A 22,075-nucleotide genomic window follows, 5' to 3' on the forward strand; every position below is an offset into this window, starting at 1 on the left:
CATTGGTTCGTACGACTCTGGTACATACGGTTCTGGCGGATAGCTGTAAGACCTTGTCCTCTTCTCCATTACGTGAACTCTTGATATGGCTTCGGCTCTAAGATCATCACAGAACTGTCGGATCTCCAGGAAGTGTCGGCAGTTCCTTAGCAGGTGACTGGATTTCTCTCGACCATCCTTAGGATCAATGTAAGAGTGGAGGTAGCATGGTGCCTCGAGTTGCTCCGTAGCCGATAAATACGGCGAGCGGGTGCGGCCATGGATCGGTTGCATGTCCTGCTACCCTCGTTCGGACTGGCGAGGGTGAGTCGCTGTACGTTCTTCCTCTCCATGGTGCGAGTCCCTTCGTCTTTTCCTTCGTCCTGTTGCGAGGTCGAAACTTCCTCGGCTGCCTCCTTGCGCGTTTCTGGACGGGATTTCCAAGGTTGCTGCCGGAGCGTCACCTGTCGAGACTGAGGTCCTCGAGCTAGATGTACTTGCCCTAGGGAGGCGAAGAAAGCCTCCGGAGTCGATGATGAAGTGAACGCCTCCGAAAGTTGCGGTCATGCCGTCGCGCGATTCTGCAGAGATCGAGTGCGGCGACTCGAGATGTGGTACGAACTCAAAGGATCCGCAGCGGATCGGGTCTTTTGGATCTGGTGGCGTTGGTGACTCGAGTACGAACGCCGTAGATGTGACTGGTATTGCCGATGACCTGCCTTGTGCCGACAGGGTTCCCACAGACGGTGCAAATTGTCGAGGGTGCTCCTCGGCAATGCCCTCCGATAGGGGCTTAGGGTTGATGGAATCCTGCAAGCTGACATGAGACATCGGTTCACAGACAAGCAAGGAGAGCGATTTACCCAGGTTCGGGGCCCTCGATGAGGTAAAACCCTTTCGTCCTGCCTGTCTGTTCTTGATTATGATGATAATGGGTTACAATGGGGTGCCGAATAGTTCGGCTGAGATCTCGTCGAGATGGCTAAGTTCTATGGTGACCTAGCTCTAAGCTTTTGGTGGCTAAGATCGCTAAGGTTAATTGTGTTCCTCGGCAACCCCTCTCATGGCCTTTATATAGGTGGGCAGGTCTCAAGAGGTCTAACCGAGTACGACTAAGTTTACAGTAGTTTTAAATCTAATCCTTCTTTGTTCGGCTGCTTCTTTATCTTGCCCGTCAAGGAATCTCCTGGCACGCTATCCAGGTGGCCCGTCTTGACTCCAAGCGCCTTCATGAGCCTCCAAGTAGTTAATACAGGATAAGGCAATATCAGTTACCCGAAGGGTAATGCCCATGTCACAAATACTTTCTTCTCTATATTGGGTGCACAAGTTTGATCGATGTCGACAAAATCGAGAGAGTGGGTCAGAGTCCAGCGAGCTCAAAAGGAGAGACTTAGACACTGGCATCATGTGATTAAGGAACTTAATTGTTGCTTAGTGACTAAACTAAGTTAGTTGCATGCTTTAGCCTATATACTGCCAGAGTAATCATTTGAATATGCTGGTTAGAAGGATGCCTGCAGAAAACAGAAAATAGGCGCAATGGAAGAGCACGAGAGCAAAAAAATTCAGTGGTATCCTCGCTTCAGAGATGTTGAGAAGAACAAAAACATGTGTACTTCATCAACACCAGTTTACCTCGTTCGATTTGGCAAGCTGCTAAGACAATGCTAACTAAAAGGAGTCATTATGTGATATTCCCGTGGCGAGCTCGCACATGCTGGTAGTGGACTAGGGGTGAGTCGTCGGCCTTCTGCTCTAGAACCGTCCGGTTGTTGGCGGCGAGGTCGTGCAGCTGTGAGGGGTGCGCGTGGTCGTCGAGATACATGGCGAAGGACCACTTTTGGGCGGCGTGGGTGGGGCAGGGCTGGACGTGCAGCATCGCGCAGAGGAGGAAGGCGACGCCGCCAAGGAATCCATGGATCTCACGCCGCCGAGTCTCGCGGATGGTTGAGGCGCACGCAGGGGATGGGGCGCCCGCGGCGGTCGACCGCGATGTTCGAGTACGCGTTGCAAGAGAAGACACGGGCGGCGTTCTGGAAAGGGGGGACGGCGGCACGAGCGCGTCGGCGTCACGGATGGCAGCGCCATGGGAATATGGGAGAGAACAGGATAAGGAATCTGGGATCTCAAGGAAGAAGAAGGAGTGAAAAATATTGGTCTCTTCCGTTCCGTCGTGGGTGGGGTCCACAGCACATGCTGATGGGACCTAGATACACGCGGGGTGGGTATTGAAGACACGCACTGGAGAGTTATACAGCAGCGACTGTGGGACGGGTGAACGAATCTAAAAGCAAACGAATGGTGGATTCGACGCCGGCACCTACCGGCGCCGGTAAAAAGGAGTTTCCTGTATGTAATTTGTAGTTTTTTTTTTTTTGACAATCAATACCACATATATTCATAATAACAAATAGTACATGGTAGAGATATACGAGCTGTCTCCAGCAATTACAAAATAAAATCTAAAAGATACTAGCAAATCTTCGAGGTCTTCAAACTCTTTCTTCTTCCAAGACATAATCTTGTACTTTCCTGAAGGCAGCCAAAGATAGATAACAAACCATAGACCTGTAAATACCAACAAAGGTTCTCCCATAATTTTAATTTGAGCCGCAATGCCAAGGCTGCGTGCACGCGCGTAACCATTAAAGTAGTCAATCAACATCGGCAAGAGTACCAACACCAGTATGTCAGGGAATAAAAACCGATCTGCCTTGTCGACGTTGATGGAGAGCCGAGAGTATGAATCACCATTGTCGAGGACGTAGCAATCGGGACAAAAACTGCGAGGATAATCCTCCTCGCGGCAACCATGAGAAAAGATCCAAGATCGATCTCGCGAAGCAAGATCTGAACACCCATACCTAGATAATTGTAATCTTTCAACACCACCATTGACGTCGGGAAGAAGATCTCGTCGTCGAACGAAAGGCCGAATATCACTTATTGCAGACGATGCCATCTCCATTGCGGGGAAACCAACAAGAAAACAGCGACCAAAACCATAGACTAATGAAAAGACTACTTTTATTAAAAACTCCACGCATAGATCGGGTTTCCCGCTCCTCCCGACGCCGGCGAAGCCGACCGGAGGAGGGGGAACCGATCTATGGAGGAGGCCGAAGTGGAGACGGCTAGGGTTTTTTCTTTGGAGGCGGCGGCTGAGAGGACTTTTCCGGCCTCTTCTGTATGTAATTTGTAGTTGACCCAATGCAGCCGGTCAATTTCAATGAACTCATCCTCGATTTCTTTTTCTTTCAATGAACTTACCATAGTAGCCATCATCCAGCGTTTGGGCTGCCATCACAGGACGCCTACATAACGGGAGCTTCAGAGCAGAGCAAAAAATGCATTCCTATCAATAGCAAGCCAGCCATGGCGCAAGATTCCCAGTCCAGCTACTACCCCCATTACCTCCTTCTGGCCGCCATCCTCCTGCTCCCGGTACTCCTCCTCAAGCTCAGGCCGCGCAGGCCCAACGGCGCTAACCTTCCCCCGGGGCCATGGCAGCTGCCGGTCATCGGCAGCATGCACCACCTCGTCGGCGCACTCCCACACTGCGCCATGCGCGACCTCGCCCGCCGTCTCGGCGCTCCGCTGATGCTGCTCCGCCTCGGCGAGCTCCACGTCGTCGTGGCCTCGTCGGCGAACGCGGCGAGGGCGGTCTTGAGGACTCACGACGCCGCGCTAGCTACCCGGTCGCTGACCGCCACCATCCGCGCGCTCAGCATTGACGGCTTCGGCGTGGTGTTCGCGCCGCAGGGCGAGCACTGGCGCCAGCTCCGCAAGCTCTGCGTCACCGAGCTGCTCAGCGCGCGGCGGGTCCGGTCCCTCCGCAGCTCCCGCGAAGCAGAGGCCGCCGCCCTCGTCGCGTCCGTCGCGTCGCTCTCGGCGTCGGCGTCCGAGCCGGTGAACGTCAGCTCCCTCCTCGCCACCTACGTCGCCGACGCGGCGGTGCGCGCCGTGGTGGGCGACCGGATAGGGGACCGCGACGGCTTCCTACAGTGCGTGGACGAGGTCGTGGTGGCGGCCGCCGGGTTCAGCCTCGTCGACCTGTTCCCGTCCTCGCGTATCGCGCGCGCATTGAGCGGGAGGGCGCGGCGCGTGGAGCTGCACAGTGCCAAGATGAGCCGGCTCATAGACGGTATCCTCGAGGAGCACCGCGCGAGGAGGTCGGCCCCAGGCGCGGGAGACGAGGAACAAGACCTCGTGGACGTTCTGCTGAGGCTCCAGACGGACGGCGGGCTTCACGTTCCTCTCGAGACACGAACCATCCGCGCCGTGCTCACCGTAAGACCTACTCCCTCCGTCCACAAAATAAGTGTAGCACATCGCCATGTCCACAGAAATTGTTTGTGCAAAGCCTCACGCGCGCGCGTTCCATGAAATTCCTTGTTCGCAGGATATGTTAGGGGCTGGGAGCGAGACCTCCTCGACGACGCTCCACTGGGCCATGGCGGAGCTGATGCGGGAGCCGAAGATGTTACGCAGGGCGCAGGACGAGGTGCGCGTAGCCTTCGCCGGGGATAGCCACGTCCGGGAGGAGGCCCTGCCGGAGCTGCGCTACCTGCAGCTCGTGATCAAGGAGACGCTCCGGCTGCACCCGGCGGTTCCGCTGCTGGTCCCGCGGGAGTGCCAGGAGGCCTGCCGTGTTCTCGGCTACGACGTGCCCGTGGGCGCCATGGTGCTGGTCAACGCGTGGGCGATCGGGCGGGACGTCGAGAGCTGGGGCGCGGACGCCGAGGAGTTCAGGCCGGAGAGGTTCGAGGAGGCCGGCAGGGGCGCACTGGACTTCAAGGGGGCGGATTTCGAGCTCGTGCCGTTCGGCGCGGGACGGAGGATATGTCCCGGCATAGCGCTCGGCGTCGCTGTCATGGAGCTCGCGCTGGCCAGCCTCCTCTTCCATTTCGACTGGGAGCTCCCTAACGGCACCGCCCCGAATCAGCTGGATATGACGGAGGCGGTCGGGATCACCACGCGAAGGAAGAGCAACCTCTGCCTGCACGCCACTGTTCGAGTGCCGGCCTCTTCCTAGTGGGCAGATATAGTAATATAGGGCGTGCCGGGAGATTAGGCCAGTGAGATTTTAAATAAATCTCACTTGGCTGACTTTATATGTTGATGTATCCGTAATTATTTTGAATCTGTTGGGTCTTGTAACTTGTTCATATGGTTTTTACTTGTACGTTTCTTCTAGGGATTTCCTCTATTTTTTTAAAAAAACTTAAGGCCGAGGTCTATCTTTAAGTTAATAAAGCTACATAAGCAGAGTTCATACACCACTCATACACCAGATCACCAAGGCACGACACAATCAAGTCCCGGGTCAACCCAAACCTACACCATACATTTTCAAAACGGACCATATCACACCTCCAAACCTCTACACCCGAAGAAGTTCAAAATCCCTCGACGCAGAAAATCCCGGGAACCCTAGCCGCCTCCGGGTCGCTCCCAAGGCGACCCCGGGGCGACCGCGCCGCCACCGCAAACCCCGCCCTCCCCCGCTTCCCTCTACCCCCGCTGCCGCCGGAGGAGGCCGTCCCACGGCGGACGGCGGCGGCGGGAGGTCTCCCTCCTCCCCCAAATCCAAAAATCCTCCCGAAAACCGCCCCCAAATTCGGCCCTGGTCTCGATCTATCCCTGCCGCATCCCGTCGGCGTGCTCGGCGCTCCGGCGTGCTGCTCCTCGACGGCACACTGCCGGCGCCGTCCTCGCGCAGGTGGACTCACGCGGCATGCCTCCACCTCCCGGCCGTCGCGCCGTGCGGGCACGCACGCCTCCGCCCCGCCTCGGCCACGCGGGGCGCGGCTCGGCCCGCCGGACCTCGCGCCAGCGGACGGCTCCCCGCCCCTCCTGGCTCCTCTGCTGCTCACCGCCGCCGTCACCTGAGCTCGGCCTGGGCGCTTCTCCGACGTTTCAGGCCCCGAGCCCTCGCCCATGGCTGTCCGGCCATCGATCCCGGCGCGCGCGGCGTGACTCGGCTTGGCCCATGGCGCCCCTGGGCCCTCTGCAGTTCGGCCGCCCCGGTGGCCCGTGTCCACCTCCTGGCCGCGGTTCTTGCTGAGTGGGGGAGGTTGGCCCGTCCCGATGTTGTGGTGCAGGTGCACATCCGGGCGAAAGTCTGCGGACGACGACGCCGCGGGCGTCGTGCTCCTCAGTGGAGGCGTCCTCTTGGCTCTGTGCTCCTCCCATGCACGCTTGGGGCGGCGTCTGTCTCTTGCTTCCCGCTAGCCGCCGGCTAGCTTTCCTGTGGGATCAGGTTGTTGTCATGGTGGCTCTGACAGGGCCGCCTAGATGTTCCTGAAGGAGATATGCCCTAGAGGCAATAATAAAGTGGTTATTATTTATATCTTTATGTTTATGATAAATGTTTATATATCATGCTATAATTGTATTAACCGAAACATTAGTACATGTGTGATATGTAGACAAACAAATAAGTCCCTAGTATGCCTCTTAACTAGCTTGTTGATTAATGGATGATTAGTTTCATAATCATGAACATTGGATGTTATTAATAACAAGGTTATGTCATTGTATGAATGATGTAATGGACACACCCAATTAAGCGTAGCATAAGATCTCGTCATTAAGTTATTTGCTATAAGCTTTCGATACATAGTTACCTAGTCCTTATGACCATGAGATCATGTAAATCACTTATACCGGAAAGGTACTTTGATCACACCAAACGCCACTGCGTAAATGGGTGGTTATAAAGGTGGGATTAAGTATCCGGAAAGTATGAGTTGAGGCATATGGATCAACAGTGGGATTTGACCATCCCGATGACGGATAGATATACTCTGGGCCCTCTCGGTGGAATGTCGTCTAATGTCTTGCAAGCATATGAATGAGTTCATAAGAGACCACATACCACGGTACGAGTAAAGAGTACTTGTCAGGAAACGAGGTTGAACAAGGTATAGAGTGATACCGAAGATCAAACCTCGGACAAGTAAAATATCGCGAGACAAAGGGAATTGGTATAGTATGTGAATGGTTCATTCGATCACTAAAGTCATCGTTGAATATGTGGGAGCCATTATGGATCTCCAGATCCCGCTATTGGTTATTGGTCAGAGTGAGTACTCAACCATGACCGCATAGTTCACGAACCGTAGGGTGACACACTTAAAGTTGGATGTTGAAATGGTAGTACTTGAATATGGAATGGAGTTCGAATATTTGTTCGGAGTCCCGGATGAGATCCCGGACATCACGAAGAGTTTCGGAATGGTCCGGAGAATAAGATTCATATATGGGAAGTCATTTTATGTGAATTAAAATGATCCGGAAGGTTCTACGGAAGGTTCTAGAAAAGTCCGGAAGAAATAAGGATGGAAGGTGGAGTCCCTTTGGGACTCCACCCACCTTGGCCGGCCAACCTAAGGGAGGAGGAGTCCCAAGTGGACTCCCCACCATGGTGGCCGGCCACCCCACCAAGGAAAGGGGGGAGTCCCACTCCCCCTAGGTTTGGACACTTGGAAGGTTTTGGTTGGGGTCTTATTCGGACTCTTTGACCTAAGCCTTGGGGCTTCCACCTATATAAAGAGGGGGAGAGAGGGGCTGGCCGGCCACTCAAGCCACCACCATGGCCGCACCCCTCAAGGGTGCCCTAGCCGGCGCCCCTCTCCCCAAACCCTAGCGGTCTCTCTCTCCTCCACCATATCCCGCACGCTTAAGCGAAGCTCCGCCGGATTTCTCCACCATCATCGACACCACGCCGTCGTGCTGTCAGATTCAAGAGGAGCTACTACTTCCGCTGCCCGCTGGAACGGGGAGGTGGACGTTGTCTTCATCAACAACCGAACGTGTGACCGAGTACGGAGGTGCTGCCCGTTCGTGGCGCCGGAACCGATCGTGATCAAGATCTTCTACGCGCTTTTGCAAGCGGCAAGTGATCGTCTACCGCAGCAATAAGAGCCTACTCTTATAGGCTTTGGAATCTCTTCAAGGGTTAGTCTTGATCATCCCCTCGTTGCTACCGTCTTCTAGATTGCATCTTGGCTTGGATTGCGTGTTCGCGATAGGAAAATTTTTGTTTTCTATGCAACGTTATCCTTCAGTGGTATCAGAGCCGTGTCTATGCATAGATGGTTGCACGAGTAGAACACAATGGTTTTGTGGGCGTTGATGCTCTTGTTATCTTTAGTTTGAGTACTTTGCATCTTTGTGGCATAGTGGGATGAAGCGGCCCGGACTAACTTTACATGACCGCGTTCATGAGACTTGTTCCTCGTTCGACATGCAACTTGTATTGCATAAGAGGCTTTGCGGGTGTCTGTCTCTCCTACTATAGTGAAGATTCAATTTACTCTTCTATTGACAACATTAGTATCACCGTTGTGGTTCATGTTCGTAGGTAGATTAGATCTCTCTCGAAAACCCTAAACCACGTAAAATATGCAAACCAAATTAGAGACGTCTAACTTGTTTTTGCAGGGTTTGGTGATGTGATATGGCCATGATATGATGATGAATATGTATGAGATGATCATTATTGTATTGTGGCAACCGGCAGGAGCCTTATGGTTGTCTTTAATTTTCATGTTGAGTAGTATTTCAAAGTAGTTGTAATAGTTGCTACATGAGGTGAACAACCATGAAGACGGCGCCATGGACCTTGACGCTACGCCGACGATGATGGAGATCATGCCCGAAGATGATGGAGATCATGTCCGTGCTTTGGAGATGAAGATCAAAGGCGCAAAGACAAAAGGGCCATATCATATCACATATGAACTGCATGTGATGTTAATCCTTTTATGCATCTTATTTTGCTTAGATCACGACGGTAGCATTATAAGATGATCCCTCACATTAATATCAAGATAATAAAGTGTTCTCCTCGTATGCACCGTTGTAACATTCGTCGTTTGAAGCATCTCGTGATGATCGGATGTGATAGATTCAACGATTCACATACAACGGGTGTAAGCCATGTTGCACACGCGGAATACTTGGGTTTGCTTGACGAGCCTAGCATGTACAGACATGGCCTCGGGACAATGGAAACCGAAAGGTTGAACACGAGTCATATGGATGATATGATCAACATGTTGATGTTCACCATTGAAACTACATCATCTCACGTGATGATCGGTTTTGGTGTAGTGGATTTGGATCGTGTACCACTTTACAACTATGAGGGATGTTGTATTAAGTGGGAGTTCATTAGTAATTAGATTAAAACATGAACTAATTATCATAAACATAGTCTGAGTAGTATTTTGAATTAATTTTGTAGTATTGGCATCCGTTTACTACTATGCGCTAGTCTTGTTCTTGAGATAGAAATCTTGTTAAAATCTGATAAGAAACTTTACGGATTGGTACCGTATTGTTAAAGAATCAAGAATTGATTAAGTCCTATTGCAAACTTTTAGTAAACCTCACATTGTTGATTCAAAGAGCTATGGTTTCAATTAGTACCTAAAGTTATCTTGTCTCCGTGAAACTTGAAGTTCAAATTTGTTTGAAAAGTAAGGAGCTGAAAATTTAGTTTTCAGAAATAATCAAGGTATGAGATATAAGTGATATCTAAGACCTTATTGCAAGATGATAGAATATATTTTGGTGAGACTACATGAACTCATAAGTTTTATGGGAATGTACGAAGGTTGAAGACGCAAGGCGTCACAATCCTCCAACTATTGGGGCACTAACGATATTCACATATCCATGAAGTGACCATCCTTAATATGCACCGTTACTAAGACTCGTCGTTTCGAAGCATCACGTGATGATCGGGTGTGATAGATTCTACGTGTGCATACAACGGGTGCAAGCTAGATTTGCACATGCAAATACCAAGGTTAAAACTTTACGAGCCTAGCATGTACAGACATGGTCTCGGAAAGTCGTCATGATATGATGGATAAAACTATGAGTGAAATTGTTCATCATATTACAAAGTTACTAATAAGTGAAATCTGGAACACTTGTCATATGATGATCAATTTCAAAGTAAGAACCTCAAGGTTATTGGTATTTGACCAACAAACCTAGAAGTTAATGATGTTGAAGTGTTTTTCTGAATAATGAGGAAAGCTAAAAGAGAAACTGCAAAAGATATTTTGGCAAAAAGAAAAGAAAAGACTAGAAAGTCTAGCTCAGGTGTATATAAATGATATACATGTTATGGTTGTATTCCTAGTTAAGTCACACTATGAAATTCTTGGGTATTAGTACTATATTGGTTGGTATGAAGTGTCATACAATACAACGCAATACAAGAATACAATGGCCTAAGTGATTGACAAAGAATATGATAGGAATGCACGTCTGGAACAAAATAAAGTGTTATTATGTTCATCGTTAGCATTCTATCTAGCCCTTAGAATTTATAATAAAGAACTTAATAATTGTTATTTTGCTCTGGTCAAATAAAAACAATGAGTTGTTCATATTATGACATTACTCCATGTACGATGGATAAGTTATTATAAATCTTAATGGTGAAACACACATACATAACACTGACGCTAAAATGCCATAAGGCAAATGATTTGAATTCCACTTATTTGTGGAACCGCCATTTAGGTCATGTTAGAAAGGAACGCATGAAGGAACTCCATGCAAATGGATTTTTGGAGTCATTTGATTTTTGAATCATTTGGCGCTTGCAAATCTTTTCTAAAAAGAATGATTCAAATACCGTTCATAGGCCAAGAGTTGAACGGGCAACAAACTTAGTTGAAAAATACATAATGATGTATGTGGTTCACTGAGCATAGTTGTGTGCGGGAGATTCTTCTACTTCATGAAAACTTTCAACAATGAATTGAGTATATATATATGTGGATATATTCAATAAGGAAGAAGTTTGAAACATTTGAATGGATTCAAATAAATTTCAGCATGAAGTGGAAATCATCGTAATAGAAAAGTCAAATATCTATGATTGGATCATGGTGAAAATATTTGAATTACGAGTTTTAGCGAACATCTAAGAGAGTTATGAAATTGTTCTACAACTTACGTTTCTTGGAGTATCATAGTGATGATGAAGTATCCAAGAGATATATCCAAACTTTGTTGGATCAATGATGAGATAAAATATTGATGCCATTATATTTTTGTGGATTATGCTTTAGTGACTACCGCTTTTACACTGATTAGAGCATCATCATGATCCGTTGAAATGACATCATACGAGTTATGACATGGGTATAAACCCTAGTAGTCATTTCTTAAATTTTGGTATGCATAGCACAAGTAAATAAGTTTACAACCAAAATCGGATGAATGTCTTTGTTGGTTATCCCAGAGATTTGATTGGGAATTCTTCCCACAAGACAAAGACAAAAGTGTTTGTCAATGTTTCTTATTTCCAAGAAATTGTTTCTAGTGAAGTATTTGAGTGGGAGGACAATAGAACTTGATAAGGTTCATGAACCTGAGCATAATGATCAGAGTAGCGCAGCATCGGAAACTGGTTCCGGAAGCAACCGCGACGATCATGGCTCCCATGACTACAAAGTGTTTTAGCCATGGAGATCAAAGTACATATTGAATCTTGTAGGTATGATTTACTTTGTGATCAAATAAATGATTTGTGGACAAAGGATTGATTTTGAACAATAATAAACCAACTACAAACAAAGAAGTTATGATGGGCCCTGACTCCGTTAAAATGGCCTTACGCCATGAAATCCATAATAGATGAATACTTTTTGAAAGTAAATGGATCTATAGACTTGGATGAAATATCCTTAAAGAAGCTCGACTTGTCGAAAAATTGTTTACGACAAAGTTCAAAGAGTTGACTACGATAAGATTAGATCTTCCGTAGCAATGCTTATAGTCTATGTGGATTATTCTAGTAATCACTACATATTTCTTTTATGAGATATGCTAGTAGGATGGCAAAATACACTACTTAACAGAAGTATGTATACAAGATACAACCAATTGTTTTGCTAGTCCGTAGAATACTAGATAGGAATACGAACTTCAATTGGATGAAGTAAGTATTACGGAGTTGGAATCTTCACCAGATGAAATAGTCAAAGAGTTTTTGATTTCATCAGAAATGATGAAGAGGCTTGCATTTGCAAGAAATTAAGTGGGAGCGCTGAGACATATTTATAATACTTTATGTAGATGACATATAGTTGGTTATAAATAATGTAATTATATACTTGATTAAAATGTTTCATTGAAAATTAACTTCAATGAAAGGATATGGACAAAAACATATTTAATGTCAAGATCTATGAAGATAGATTGAAACACATGATAAGTTTAAGTCAAAGTACATAGAATGGATATTGAAATAGTTCAATATAGAAATATTAAGAAAATGTTCTTGTCATGTGAAGGTTTAACAAGACTTGAGTGTATCTGACACTCGATGAGTAAAAACACATGAGTGATTTTAGATCACGAATAAAGTGTACAAAATCAGATATCTTGTGCTCTAAAATGTTATGAGCATATACCGGAATGATTCATAAGATGATCATGGAACGACAGTAAGAATATCCTTGAGTACTTTAGAAGAACTAAGGATATATATATATATATATATATATATATTTGTATGAAGAAATGACAAACAAATCGCTGTAAGGTGTTACACCGATATTGGTTTTGTCACATATAAAATATAATTTCAATCTCAAATTAGACTAAGTGTTGTTTAAAAGGTAGCACAATGAGCTAGAAGTTGTCTATGCTAGATTTAGAAGAGTTCTAAATATTGTGACGGATTCTACAAAAGAAGGCAGAGTATGTCATTGTTTTGACAATGACAAAGGATGTTAAGTCAAGAGGTTCTTTGAGAACATGGTGTAGTTCCGACGGAATCAGAACTTTGAAGCTATATTGTGTATGACAATATTAGTGACATATTTCAGACCGCGGAATTAAGGTTCCACCAGAAGACCAAACATATTTAATGCCGACTCATTTGGAAATGAGTGATGCGTTGAGACGCAAATGAATTACAAAATACATACGTTTCTGAGCGTGTCAGATCCGTTGACTAAAAACCTCTCCCGTGAGCAATACATAATAAAACACCGGAAGGCCAAGGTGTTATATCTTTACAAATGTAAACTAGATTATTGACTCTAGTGCAAGTGGGAGACTGAAGGAGATATGCCCTAGAGGCAATAATAAAGTGGTTATTATTTATATCTTTATGTTTATGATAAATGTTTATATATCATGCTATAATTGTATTAACCGAAACATTAGTACATGTGTGATATGTAGACAAACAAATAAGTCCCTAGTATGCCTCTTAACTAGCTTGTTGATTAATGGATGATTAGTTTCATAATCATGAACATTGGATGTTATTAATAACAAGGTTATGTCATTGTATGAATGATGTAATGGACACACCCAATTAAGCGTAGCATAAGATCTCGTCATTAAGTTATTTGCTATAAGCTTTCGATACATAGTTACCTAGTCCTTATGACCATGAGATCATGTAAATCACTTATACCGGAAAGGTACTTTGATCACACCAAACGCCACTGCGTAAATGGGTGGTTATAAAGGTGGGATTAAGTATCCGGAAAGTATGAGTTGAGGCATATGGATCAACAGTGGGATTTGTCCATCCCGATGACGGATAGATATACTCGGGGCCCTCTCGGTGGAATGTCGTCTAATGTCTTGCAAGCATATGAATGAGTTCATAAGAGACCACATACCACGGTACGAGTAAAGAGTACTTGTCTGGTAACGTGGTTGTTCGAGGTATAGAGTGATACCGAAGATCAAACCTCGGACAAGTAAAATATCGCGAGACAAAGGGAATTGGTATAGTATGTGAATGGTTCATTCGATCACTAAAGTCATCGTTGAATATGTGGGAGCCATTATGGATCTCCAGATCCCGCTATTGGTTATTGGTCAGAGTGAGTACTCAACCATGACCGCATAGTTCACGAACCGTAGGGTGACACACTTAAAGTTGGATGTTGAAATGGTAGTACTTGAATATGGAATGGAGTTCGAATATTTGTTCGGAGTCCCGGATGAGATCCCGGACATCACGAAGAGTTTCGGAATGGTCCGGAGAATAAGATTCATATATGGGAAGTCATTTTATGTGAATTAAAATGATCCGGAAGGTTCTACGGAAGGTTCTAGAAGGTTCTAGAAAAGTCCGGAAGAAATAAGGATGGAAGGTGGAGTCCCTTTGGGACTCCACCCACCTTGGCCGGCCAACCTAAGGGAGGAGGAGTCCCAAGTGGACTCCCCACCATGGTGGCCGGCCACCCCACCAAGGAAAGGGGGGAGTCCCACTCCCCCTAGGTTTGGACACTTGGAAGGTTTTGGTTGGGGTCTTATTCGGACTCTTTGACCTAAGCCTTGGGGCTTCCACCTATATAAAGAGGGGGAGAGAGGGGCTGGCCGGCCACTCAAGCCACCACCATGGCCGCACCCCTCAAGGGTGCCCTAGCCGGCGCCCCTCTCCCCAAACCCTAGCGGTCTCTCTCTCCTCCACCATATCCCGCACGCTTAAGCGAAGCTCCGCCGGATTTCTCCACCATCATCGACACCACGCCGTCGTGCTGTCAGATTCAAGAGGAGCTACTACTTCCGCTGCCCGCTGGAACGGGGAGGTGGACGTTGTCTTCATCAACAACCGAACGTGTGACCGAGTACGGAGGTGCTGCCCGTTCGTGGCGCCGGAACCGATCGTGATCAAGATCTTCTACGCGCTTTTGCAAGCGGCAAGTGATCGTCTACCGCAGCAATAAGAGCCTACTCTTATAGGCTTTGGAATCTCTTCAAGGGTTAGTCTTGATCATCCCCTCGTTGCTACCGTCTTCTAGATTGCATCTTGGCTTGGATTGCGTGTTCGCGATAGGAAAATTTTTGTTTTCTATGCAACGTTATCCTTCAGTTCCCGGGGTGGCCTCGGCATGTGTCGCCCTTCGACCACGGGGGCGGCACACCGGTGTCGTCGCCCCAGTCTCGGCTATCCGACGCCCTTCGACTGTGCTTGGTCTTGGCAGCACATCGCCCTTTGGCTTCGCCGGCGGCACACCGGTGTCGTCGCACGGTCTCGGCTATCCGACGCCTTTCGACCGTGCCGGGACGCCTCTTGGTGTGCTTCTGGAGGTGTCCAAGTATTCCACTACCTGCTCCCTTGGTCCGCCTGCACGCGGTGTGGTTCTCACCGGAGATCCTCGTCTGGCGGTTAGCTTGAAGTCCTCGAGATGGCCCCTAGTTGTGGCTTGCTTGGTTTGAGATAGTGGCTTGGCTTGTTTCTGTGTCGCCCTTCGACCATGGGGTCGGCACACCGGTGTCGTCGCCCCAGTCTCGGCTATCCGACGCCCTTCGACTGAGCTTTGGTCTCGGTTTCTGCAGGTCCTTCGTCATTGCCCGCTGCTCGCCATGCCAAGTCGTAGGGGTCTTCCTTTGAGGTGTTGGCCTCCCGAGGGGTTCGGTTGGCTCCGGATGCTAACCTCCCCTTCCCTTTGTGTTCCCTTTTTTTTCTAGTTTTTGTTTTTATGTATTTTGTTGTCTTCTCCTCCCTGTATCTCCCTGTATTTTCTTCAAGCTGTTTGTAAGAACATGGGCCTTCACGGCTACTTTCGTGGAATGCAACAAGCGGTGGGGATTTTTCCCCCCCGTAAACCTCGAAAAAAAAACGGACCATATCATCAAACCTAGCATACAATTCTTGCGAAGTCTTGTAGGAAAAACATTACTTCACCCATCACATGCAAGTATGAGCCATGGGCGGGTCTATACTTATTCATGGGTATTCAGGTGAATACCCAAAATTTTGTCAAACTTTTCAAAAAAGTATGATACACCTATCAATTTTCGTTTACATCGTATAAAATCCAACCCAATAATTGACACAATCATGTTCTTGTTTTTTTCAATAAAAAGAATATATTAATATCAAAAAGATACCAATTGCACATAGCATCTGCAACTACGCACTACCCTAATGGTAATACAGATGCATCCAGCCAAAAAATAAAAAGGAAACTATGAAAAAAAGTCCCGCTATGGAGCTCTAGCCCTTGCACCAACAATACATCCACCTCTAAGACAACACCTAAACTACAGGCTCTCCAAAAGCGATGCCTCCAAGAAGGGAAACATTAGATAAATGTCGTCATCGTCCGATCAAACGGTCTTAGGTTTTCACCCTGAAGATAGCTCTCGCTCTCAAAACAATGCCATCAACAAGGTTGTTGTCAGACACAATCAATTAAGGCCAGACCTTGAGTTTTCACCTGAAAGGTAAGACTCTGAACTTTACATGTGTTGTCGCCCCACTTGCATAGTGATTGCTAACAGAACCAGAACACCAAGCAAGTCTCTCAACATCACAAAGACTCGAACCTCCATTGCTAGTACTCCAATTTGCCCTTCAGGATATTCTTCGCCTCTGATTTTCACCATGATCAGAATGTCATCTGATGGCAACATAGAACAGAGCTTTGCGCCGTTCTCTTCAGAACCAAACAATCGGAATAAAAGCATGGGTGCACGCGACCGAATACCACCCGATCCAGCAAACTCCAGGCAAAAGATGCACTGTTCCATTCGCCAGCGGAGCCTTCCGGAACTCATCACTCCGGCTAGATGAAGAAGGATCGGCATCCGGAAGGTCTTCATCTTCGAAAAAAGAGTAACCCTAGGGCAACAACCTTTATGCCCCGAAGCAGACGAGCATGGCCCCACGAGGCCAACGACGACGAAGTTGGACTCGGTGGACGGCGTCCAAACCGCTACAACACCATCCTCGTCCCGTAAGATCGCCGCCCCCACCTCGTGCCGCCAGCCGAAGCCAACGATGGATCTAGGCAGGCACTAGATCCAACAATCGCCGCCACCATCCATTGTCGGTGGCCGTGGAGGGAGAAGCCGCCGCCGCTCGTCCAGGGTCTCCGCCCTAAATGTTGTGCTTATCGAATCCAGCATCCGCCGCCACCGCGGGTCGCCGCCACCACCAACCCCCGAGCACGTTTGGCGCCGGACCCACCACCACCGTGGTCGGCGCCGACAGCAGCGGCAGAGGGGGAGAGGCCACAGGAGGGGAGCTGGTGACGCTAGGGTTGAGGCCCCTGGCGTCGCCCTGGGGAGCGACGCGGGAGGCAGGTGGGGGTGTCAGGTCTGATTGTTATTGCTTTGTTGGCTAAGTAATTTAACCTGTATTTTTAAAACGGAGGCAAAAGGTTTGCCTCATCCATTAGTTAAGAAAAGAGTCCAATTAATTAATTGAACCTGTATAAGCACGTCCTGCGTTGAAACCCTGGGTTTCTCACTAGTGTTTTTACTTCCATTTGCATTTTCTATATTTCTTCAATACCCATTGACAAAGATCTAGCTCCACGGCTTAGCACAGTCTCTCTCTCAAGTAACGGACCAAGCGACTACGGAAGAGCTGTCATCAGTGCCAGAGAGCAATGGTTAGCTAGGTGAGATATGAGCTGAATGAACCTATTATACCCTGAAACGTATAAGGAGTCATCGTGCATAAGTAGCAAAATCACCCAGCTTTACACTACCAGAATTACGTATATCACTAAATAGTTTTCTCTATTTAGAACTCATCCGATGTGGTAATGAGTTTTGGAAGTCAGTAAACTAGCTATCATTTCCAGTTAGGACCAAGATAAGCTGCTGGAAATTTTACCTGAAATAAAGCCATCGGAGGTGTGTTTGCATTCAGTGATTGTGCTACAAGAATGAAAGAACGTGTCTTCTGGAGTACCCCCCTCCCTCCCCTGTGAAGGTGTGAATGTGGAATGATCTTGAGGGCTGCAGAATGTTGTTTGCTCTGTCGACAGAGAGAATCAAGCAGACATAGTTTGACCTGTGCATTTCTTGCTGGCTGTTACTAAATCAACTCACCTGGTAGATTACACTCTCACTCTTACCAGAATCACCAGTAATCTCCACAGGAACAAAAGCAATTACTGAAATGGTGAACTTTATTAGTGTCCCTCACAACAATCTCCTTTACTACGAAATTTTGTATCACGAGCTAAGCCTAGCTTCTGCAGAGACCACTTCACTGCATGTTTGACAGTATAATCCTGTGTACTAGAAAAATTGGATATTTTCTTAGATAGCGACAGAAAGAATGGACTGTATTTATGTAGAAGGCTGAACTGAACAAGTGAAGGCAGGAGCATAACTGTATTCTTTGGGTTGGCAATCACCTCCTTCAGCCGAGTATAACAACCATTCATATATTTTCAGAAGCTTCTGACAATCCCAAAACTAGTCGTGCGATATAATTAGGATATAATTTCACAGAGCTCAACTCTGGATATTATTTATCACTGGAACATGTTAGTAACTGTTAACTATGATGATACGAAAAGAAATTTCATGATACATATTGTGCTTGAGTGACCAAACTAGTTCTGAAAACATATTTATTGAAAATGGCGCAATTTTTTTATATTACTTTTTTATTTGGAGAATAATACTTCATTTTGAACTTTTCTAAAAATAATACTGCATGGGGCCAGGCTACCCCCAAAGGGCCTTATCGGGTCAGTGTTTCCCAAAACGCAGGTTTTTTGGAACCTTGGTTGGCCAGCAAAAATGGTTGAGCTCATCTTCTAAGGGCATCTCTAGTGGCCCGATGCAAAACACATACCCGTGTTCGTTTGAGTTAGGCCACGGATACCAAATTAGCCTTGTTGGCTGGTATGACACATTTTTTTGTCCAAAATATTTTTTCGTTCAATAAAACCATTATATAGTGCCGAAAACAAATTAAAAAAACTAAGAAAAAAACAAGGTTCCGAAAAACCTGCGTGCAAACAATATGTCTGAATATGCAGACCTGCGTGAAGTACCAGTATAGGTCATACTCATACCACAGACAAACGAGAACTCTGCATCTACGCATCCGGGTGCAACGAGCAAATTGCAAAGACCAGCAACTCTTGGGGAGGATGTTGCACAAACATGTGACTCAAAATTTTCGTTGCATAAACCAGTAACTCTATGAGTAGTATGTTGCAAAAAGCTTTAATGATCATTTAACAGTGTATTAGACAGTTGTAGAGTCCACTTTATGGCTGACCTTATAGCCACCATGCTATTTGTAATGCCGCAAAAACTGGCCGGGGAAAATACAAGTTTACGTATTCATGACTCCCGAAATCTCATGCTTAAATACAAAAAAAAAAAATCTTGATGTACCCAACAATGCATCCTACAAACATCTAAAATTTTAATTTAAAATACTTTGCAAATTTGAGCTACATGAAAATATTGCTCCATTTTGGTGTACCCAATAATGCATCCTACAAACATCTAAAATCTTAATTTAAAATACTACGTGATTTTTTGATGTCATATTGCTCCATTTTTGGAGGGACGCCAATTCACAGAGACGGGAGGCGTAGGTGGTGGCGCAGTGCTAGAGGAGGGCACCAATGCGGATGGTGGGCGAGGCGGCCTATATGTTGGGTTTTTGCCGCGATAGTTTGAACTCGATCGCCAGCCAGAGGGAGGTTGCACCGGTGGTGGTGGAGGCACTGCAGGGGCGGTGGGTGTGGAGCAGCGACGAAGGCGTGAGGGCGCAACTCCTTGTTGGCGATGGTGCGGTCAGCCCACTGCAACACGGAGCGGACCTCATCGAAGGAGGGAGGTGGCCGAATCATGGGGATGAAGGACGCATGCTTGTCGAAGCGTTCGCTGATCCCAACGAGGAGGACCTTGATGAGTTGTCGGTCGTTGATAGGGTCCCCAAGCTCGCGAAGCTCATCGGCGATGGTCTGCAGCCATTGGCAGTAGATGCCGACCTAAGAGTCACACTGGATGGTGTTGCGGAGCTCCGTGTGAAGGGTGTTGACGTGGGCGTCAACATTGTCTTGGAATAGTTGGCGAATGGCCGCCCAGAGTGCAGCGGCGTTGGTAGCGTGGCGGAAGACAAGGTTGAATATCTCCGTGGACACCCGTTGGTAGATCCACTGTATGACAGCGAGGATCCGAGAGCCGAAAACGGAGGTGACGACGACGTGATCCAGGAGATTGCAGCAGCCGAGATGAACCTCGAAGAGATGGTGCCAATGGTAGTAGTTGTGCTTCGGAAGATCTAGAGTAATTGGGATTAGGGGTTGACATCGGAGATAGTATGTGCATAGTGTATGGTGGTAGAGATAGTTGGGGCTAGAGAAAGAGCAGATGAAGAAGGATCGGAACTAATCTGATACCATGTAGAATTATAATGAAACTCAACTTGTATTATTTGTGGAGATTACAAGAAGTATATATAGGCCTAAGCGCAGATCAGTCACAGTAAATGAGCCAAAACCGAAAAAAGTTTTCAGACCGAGTCCGAAAACCCAACTCGACCTGTATTTGTAGGGGCTGAAAGGGCGAACTGGACACCATATTCTATTCGTGGCGCGCTAAAATTTCAGATGAGACCAACTGCTTCCGCCGGTACAGTGGCCGCTAGCCAAATTCATGTCTGGTGCGGGGCGGCGCGAGCTTGTGGGCAGCGAGCTCGTAGCCGCATGGGGCGGCCCGGGGCAGCCCGGGACGGGGCCGGGCGAGCTCGTGGCGGCGCTGCGTGGAGCGGGGCGTGGCGGGGCCGGCGCGTGGCGGCGCGGGACGGGGCCGACGCGTGACGGGTGAGGCCGGCGCGTGGCGGCGCGGGACGGGGCCGACGCGTGACGGGTGAGGCCGGCGTGTGGCGGCGCGTGGCGGGGCTGGTGCAGGCGCGGGGCTGGTGTAGGTGGGCGGTTGGTGGGTGGCCGGCTGTAAGAGCTCAGGGTTTCTTAACTGTTTAGCCTGATCATTAGAGTTCTTTGCAAGGAAGTACTTTAGTCACTGGTTTGTGCAACGAAAATTTTGAGTAGCTGGTTTGTGCAAAATCCTCCCCAAGAATTGCTGGTCCATGCAATTTTCTCGGGTGCAACCGGAGGAACAACCTCACCCAAACGCAGAATTTTTCATTGTCTAGCCATAGCAAAAGAACTGTACAAAGCAGAGCAGAAGGGTCCATCTCTTCTACAAACTGAACTGTAAAATACTTTCTGCTGCTGAAGACATACTGACCCGAATCGAAAATTAAAGCAGCATTTGACAACTGCTATATACAGTTTCACGGTTTGAGAGAACTAAGCACACAATTCAACAGATAAGAGTGAGGACTCAGGATTGGAGCAGTTTCATTGAATCCATCACGGAATTACAGACCAGCGAATACAAGATGATGCACGCCAAAGCAGTAAACCGCAACACATATCACAGAGAGAGACCACGCGGCAGCAGAACTAGAGCACCACCCTCCACCGTCCCGTCAAGGAATCTATCCTCCGAAGCCGTAGAGGGTGCGTCCCTGGCGCTTGAGCGCGTAGACGACGTCCATGGCGGTGACGGTCTTGCGGCGGGCGTGCTCGGTGTAGGTGACGGCGTCGCGGATGACGTTCTCGAGGAAGATCTTGAGGACGCCGCGGGTCTCCTCGTAGATGAGGCCGGAGATGCGCTTGACGCCGCCCCTCCTCGCCAGCCTCCGGATGGCCGGCTTGGTGATGCCCTGGATGTTGTCGCGGAGGACCTTCCGGTGGCGCTTGGCGCCGCCCTTGCCGAGCCCCTTGCCGCCCTTGCCGCGTCCCGACATGGCTGCTCCGGTACGAGAAACTGAGATTTGGGGGAAGATCGGAGCTGTGGAAGCAGTAGCTTGTGATGGATTGGGGATCTGGTGGTGGAGCGTTTATATCGGGAGGATTTGGGAGGGAATGGCGAAATTTTGGGGGCGGTTCGGCGGGAGGTGCGTGCTGGGTCGATCCGTGGGATGGCGGGGCTGGTACGTTGGATCTAGATCGGAAGGGTGGAATGGTGTGGAGGCTGACGGTTCGGATCGGTGACGTGGCGGAGGGTATCGACGGAAAGCTGGGACTATTCTAGCTGGGCTTCTATTCGCGTTTTTAAACCTGCGATTGGGTGTCTCCAGCCGAATGTGTTTCTACATGGGCTGCAATTTTACGTGGCCCAGAAAGAGCACTGATTTTGTTTTTTGAGATGAGAAGGAGCACTGATATTTTTTTTGAGATGAGAAGGAGCACTGATTAGTGATTACTATTTGCATTCCGGAATGTGGTAGACTAGTCGTATTGTTCTA

The 22,075-nt window shown here is 47.9% G+C and overlaps 2 protein-coding genes across 2 annotated transcripts; one reads left to right on the forward strand and one right to left on the reverse strand.

The window, feature by feature from the left end:
* Window positions 1-3,255: 3,255 nt before the first annotated feature.
* LOC127336479 (desmethyl-deoxy-podophyllotoxin synthase) lies at window positions 3,256-5,157 on the forward strand. Its single transcript, XM_051363295.2, has 2 exons — window positions 3,256-4,272; window positions 4,385-5,157. Exons 1-2 carry the CDS (start codon window positions 3,358-3,360, stop codon window positions 5,015-5,017), a joined length of 1,548 nt encoding a protein of 515 aa, XP_051219255.1. The 5' UTR covers window positions 3,256-3,357; the 3' UTR covers window positions 5,018-5,157.
* A 15,941-nt stretch (window positions 5,158-21,098) lies between these two features.
* Window positions 21,099-21,648, reverse strand: LOC127336481 (histone H4). Its single transcript, XM_051363297.1, has one exon. The coding sequence runs from the start codon at window positions 21,572-21,574 to the stop codon at window positions 21,263-21,265; it is 312 nt and encodes a 103-aa protein (XP_051219257.1). The 5' UTR covers window positions 21,575-21,648; the 3' UTR covers window positions 21,099-21,262.
* Between the last annotated feature and the right edge of the window lie 427 nt (window positions 21,649-22,075).

Source organism: Lolium perenne, chromosome 2, assembly GCF_019359855.2.
Source record: "Lolium perenne isolate Kyuss_39 chromosome 2, Kyuss_2.0, whole genome shotgun sequence".
In the NCBI taxonomy this organism is placed as follows: domain Eukaryota; kingdom Viridiplantae; phylum Streptophyta; class Magnoliopsida; order Poales; family Poaceae; genus Lolium; species Lolium perenne.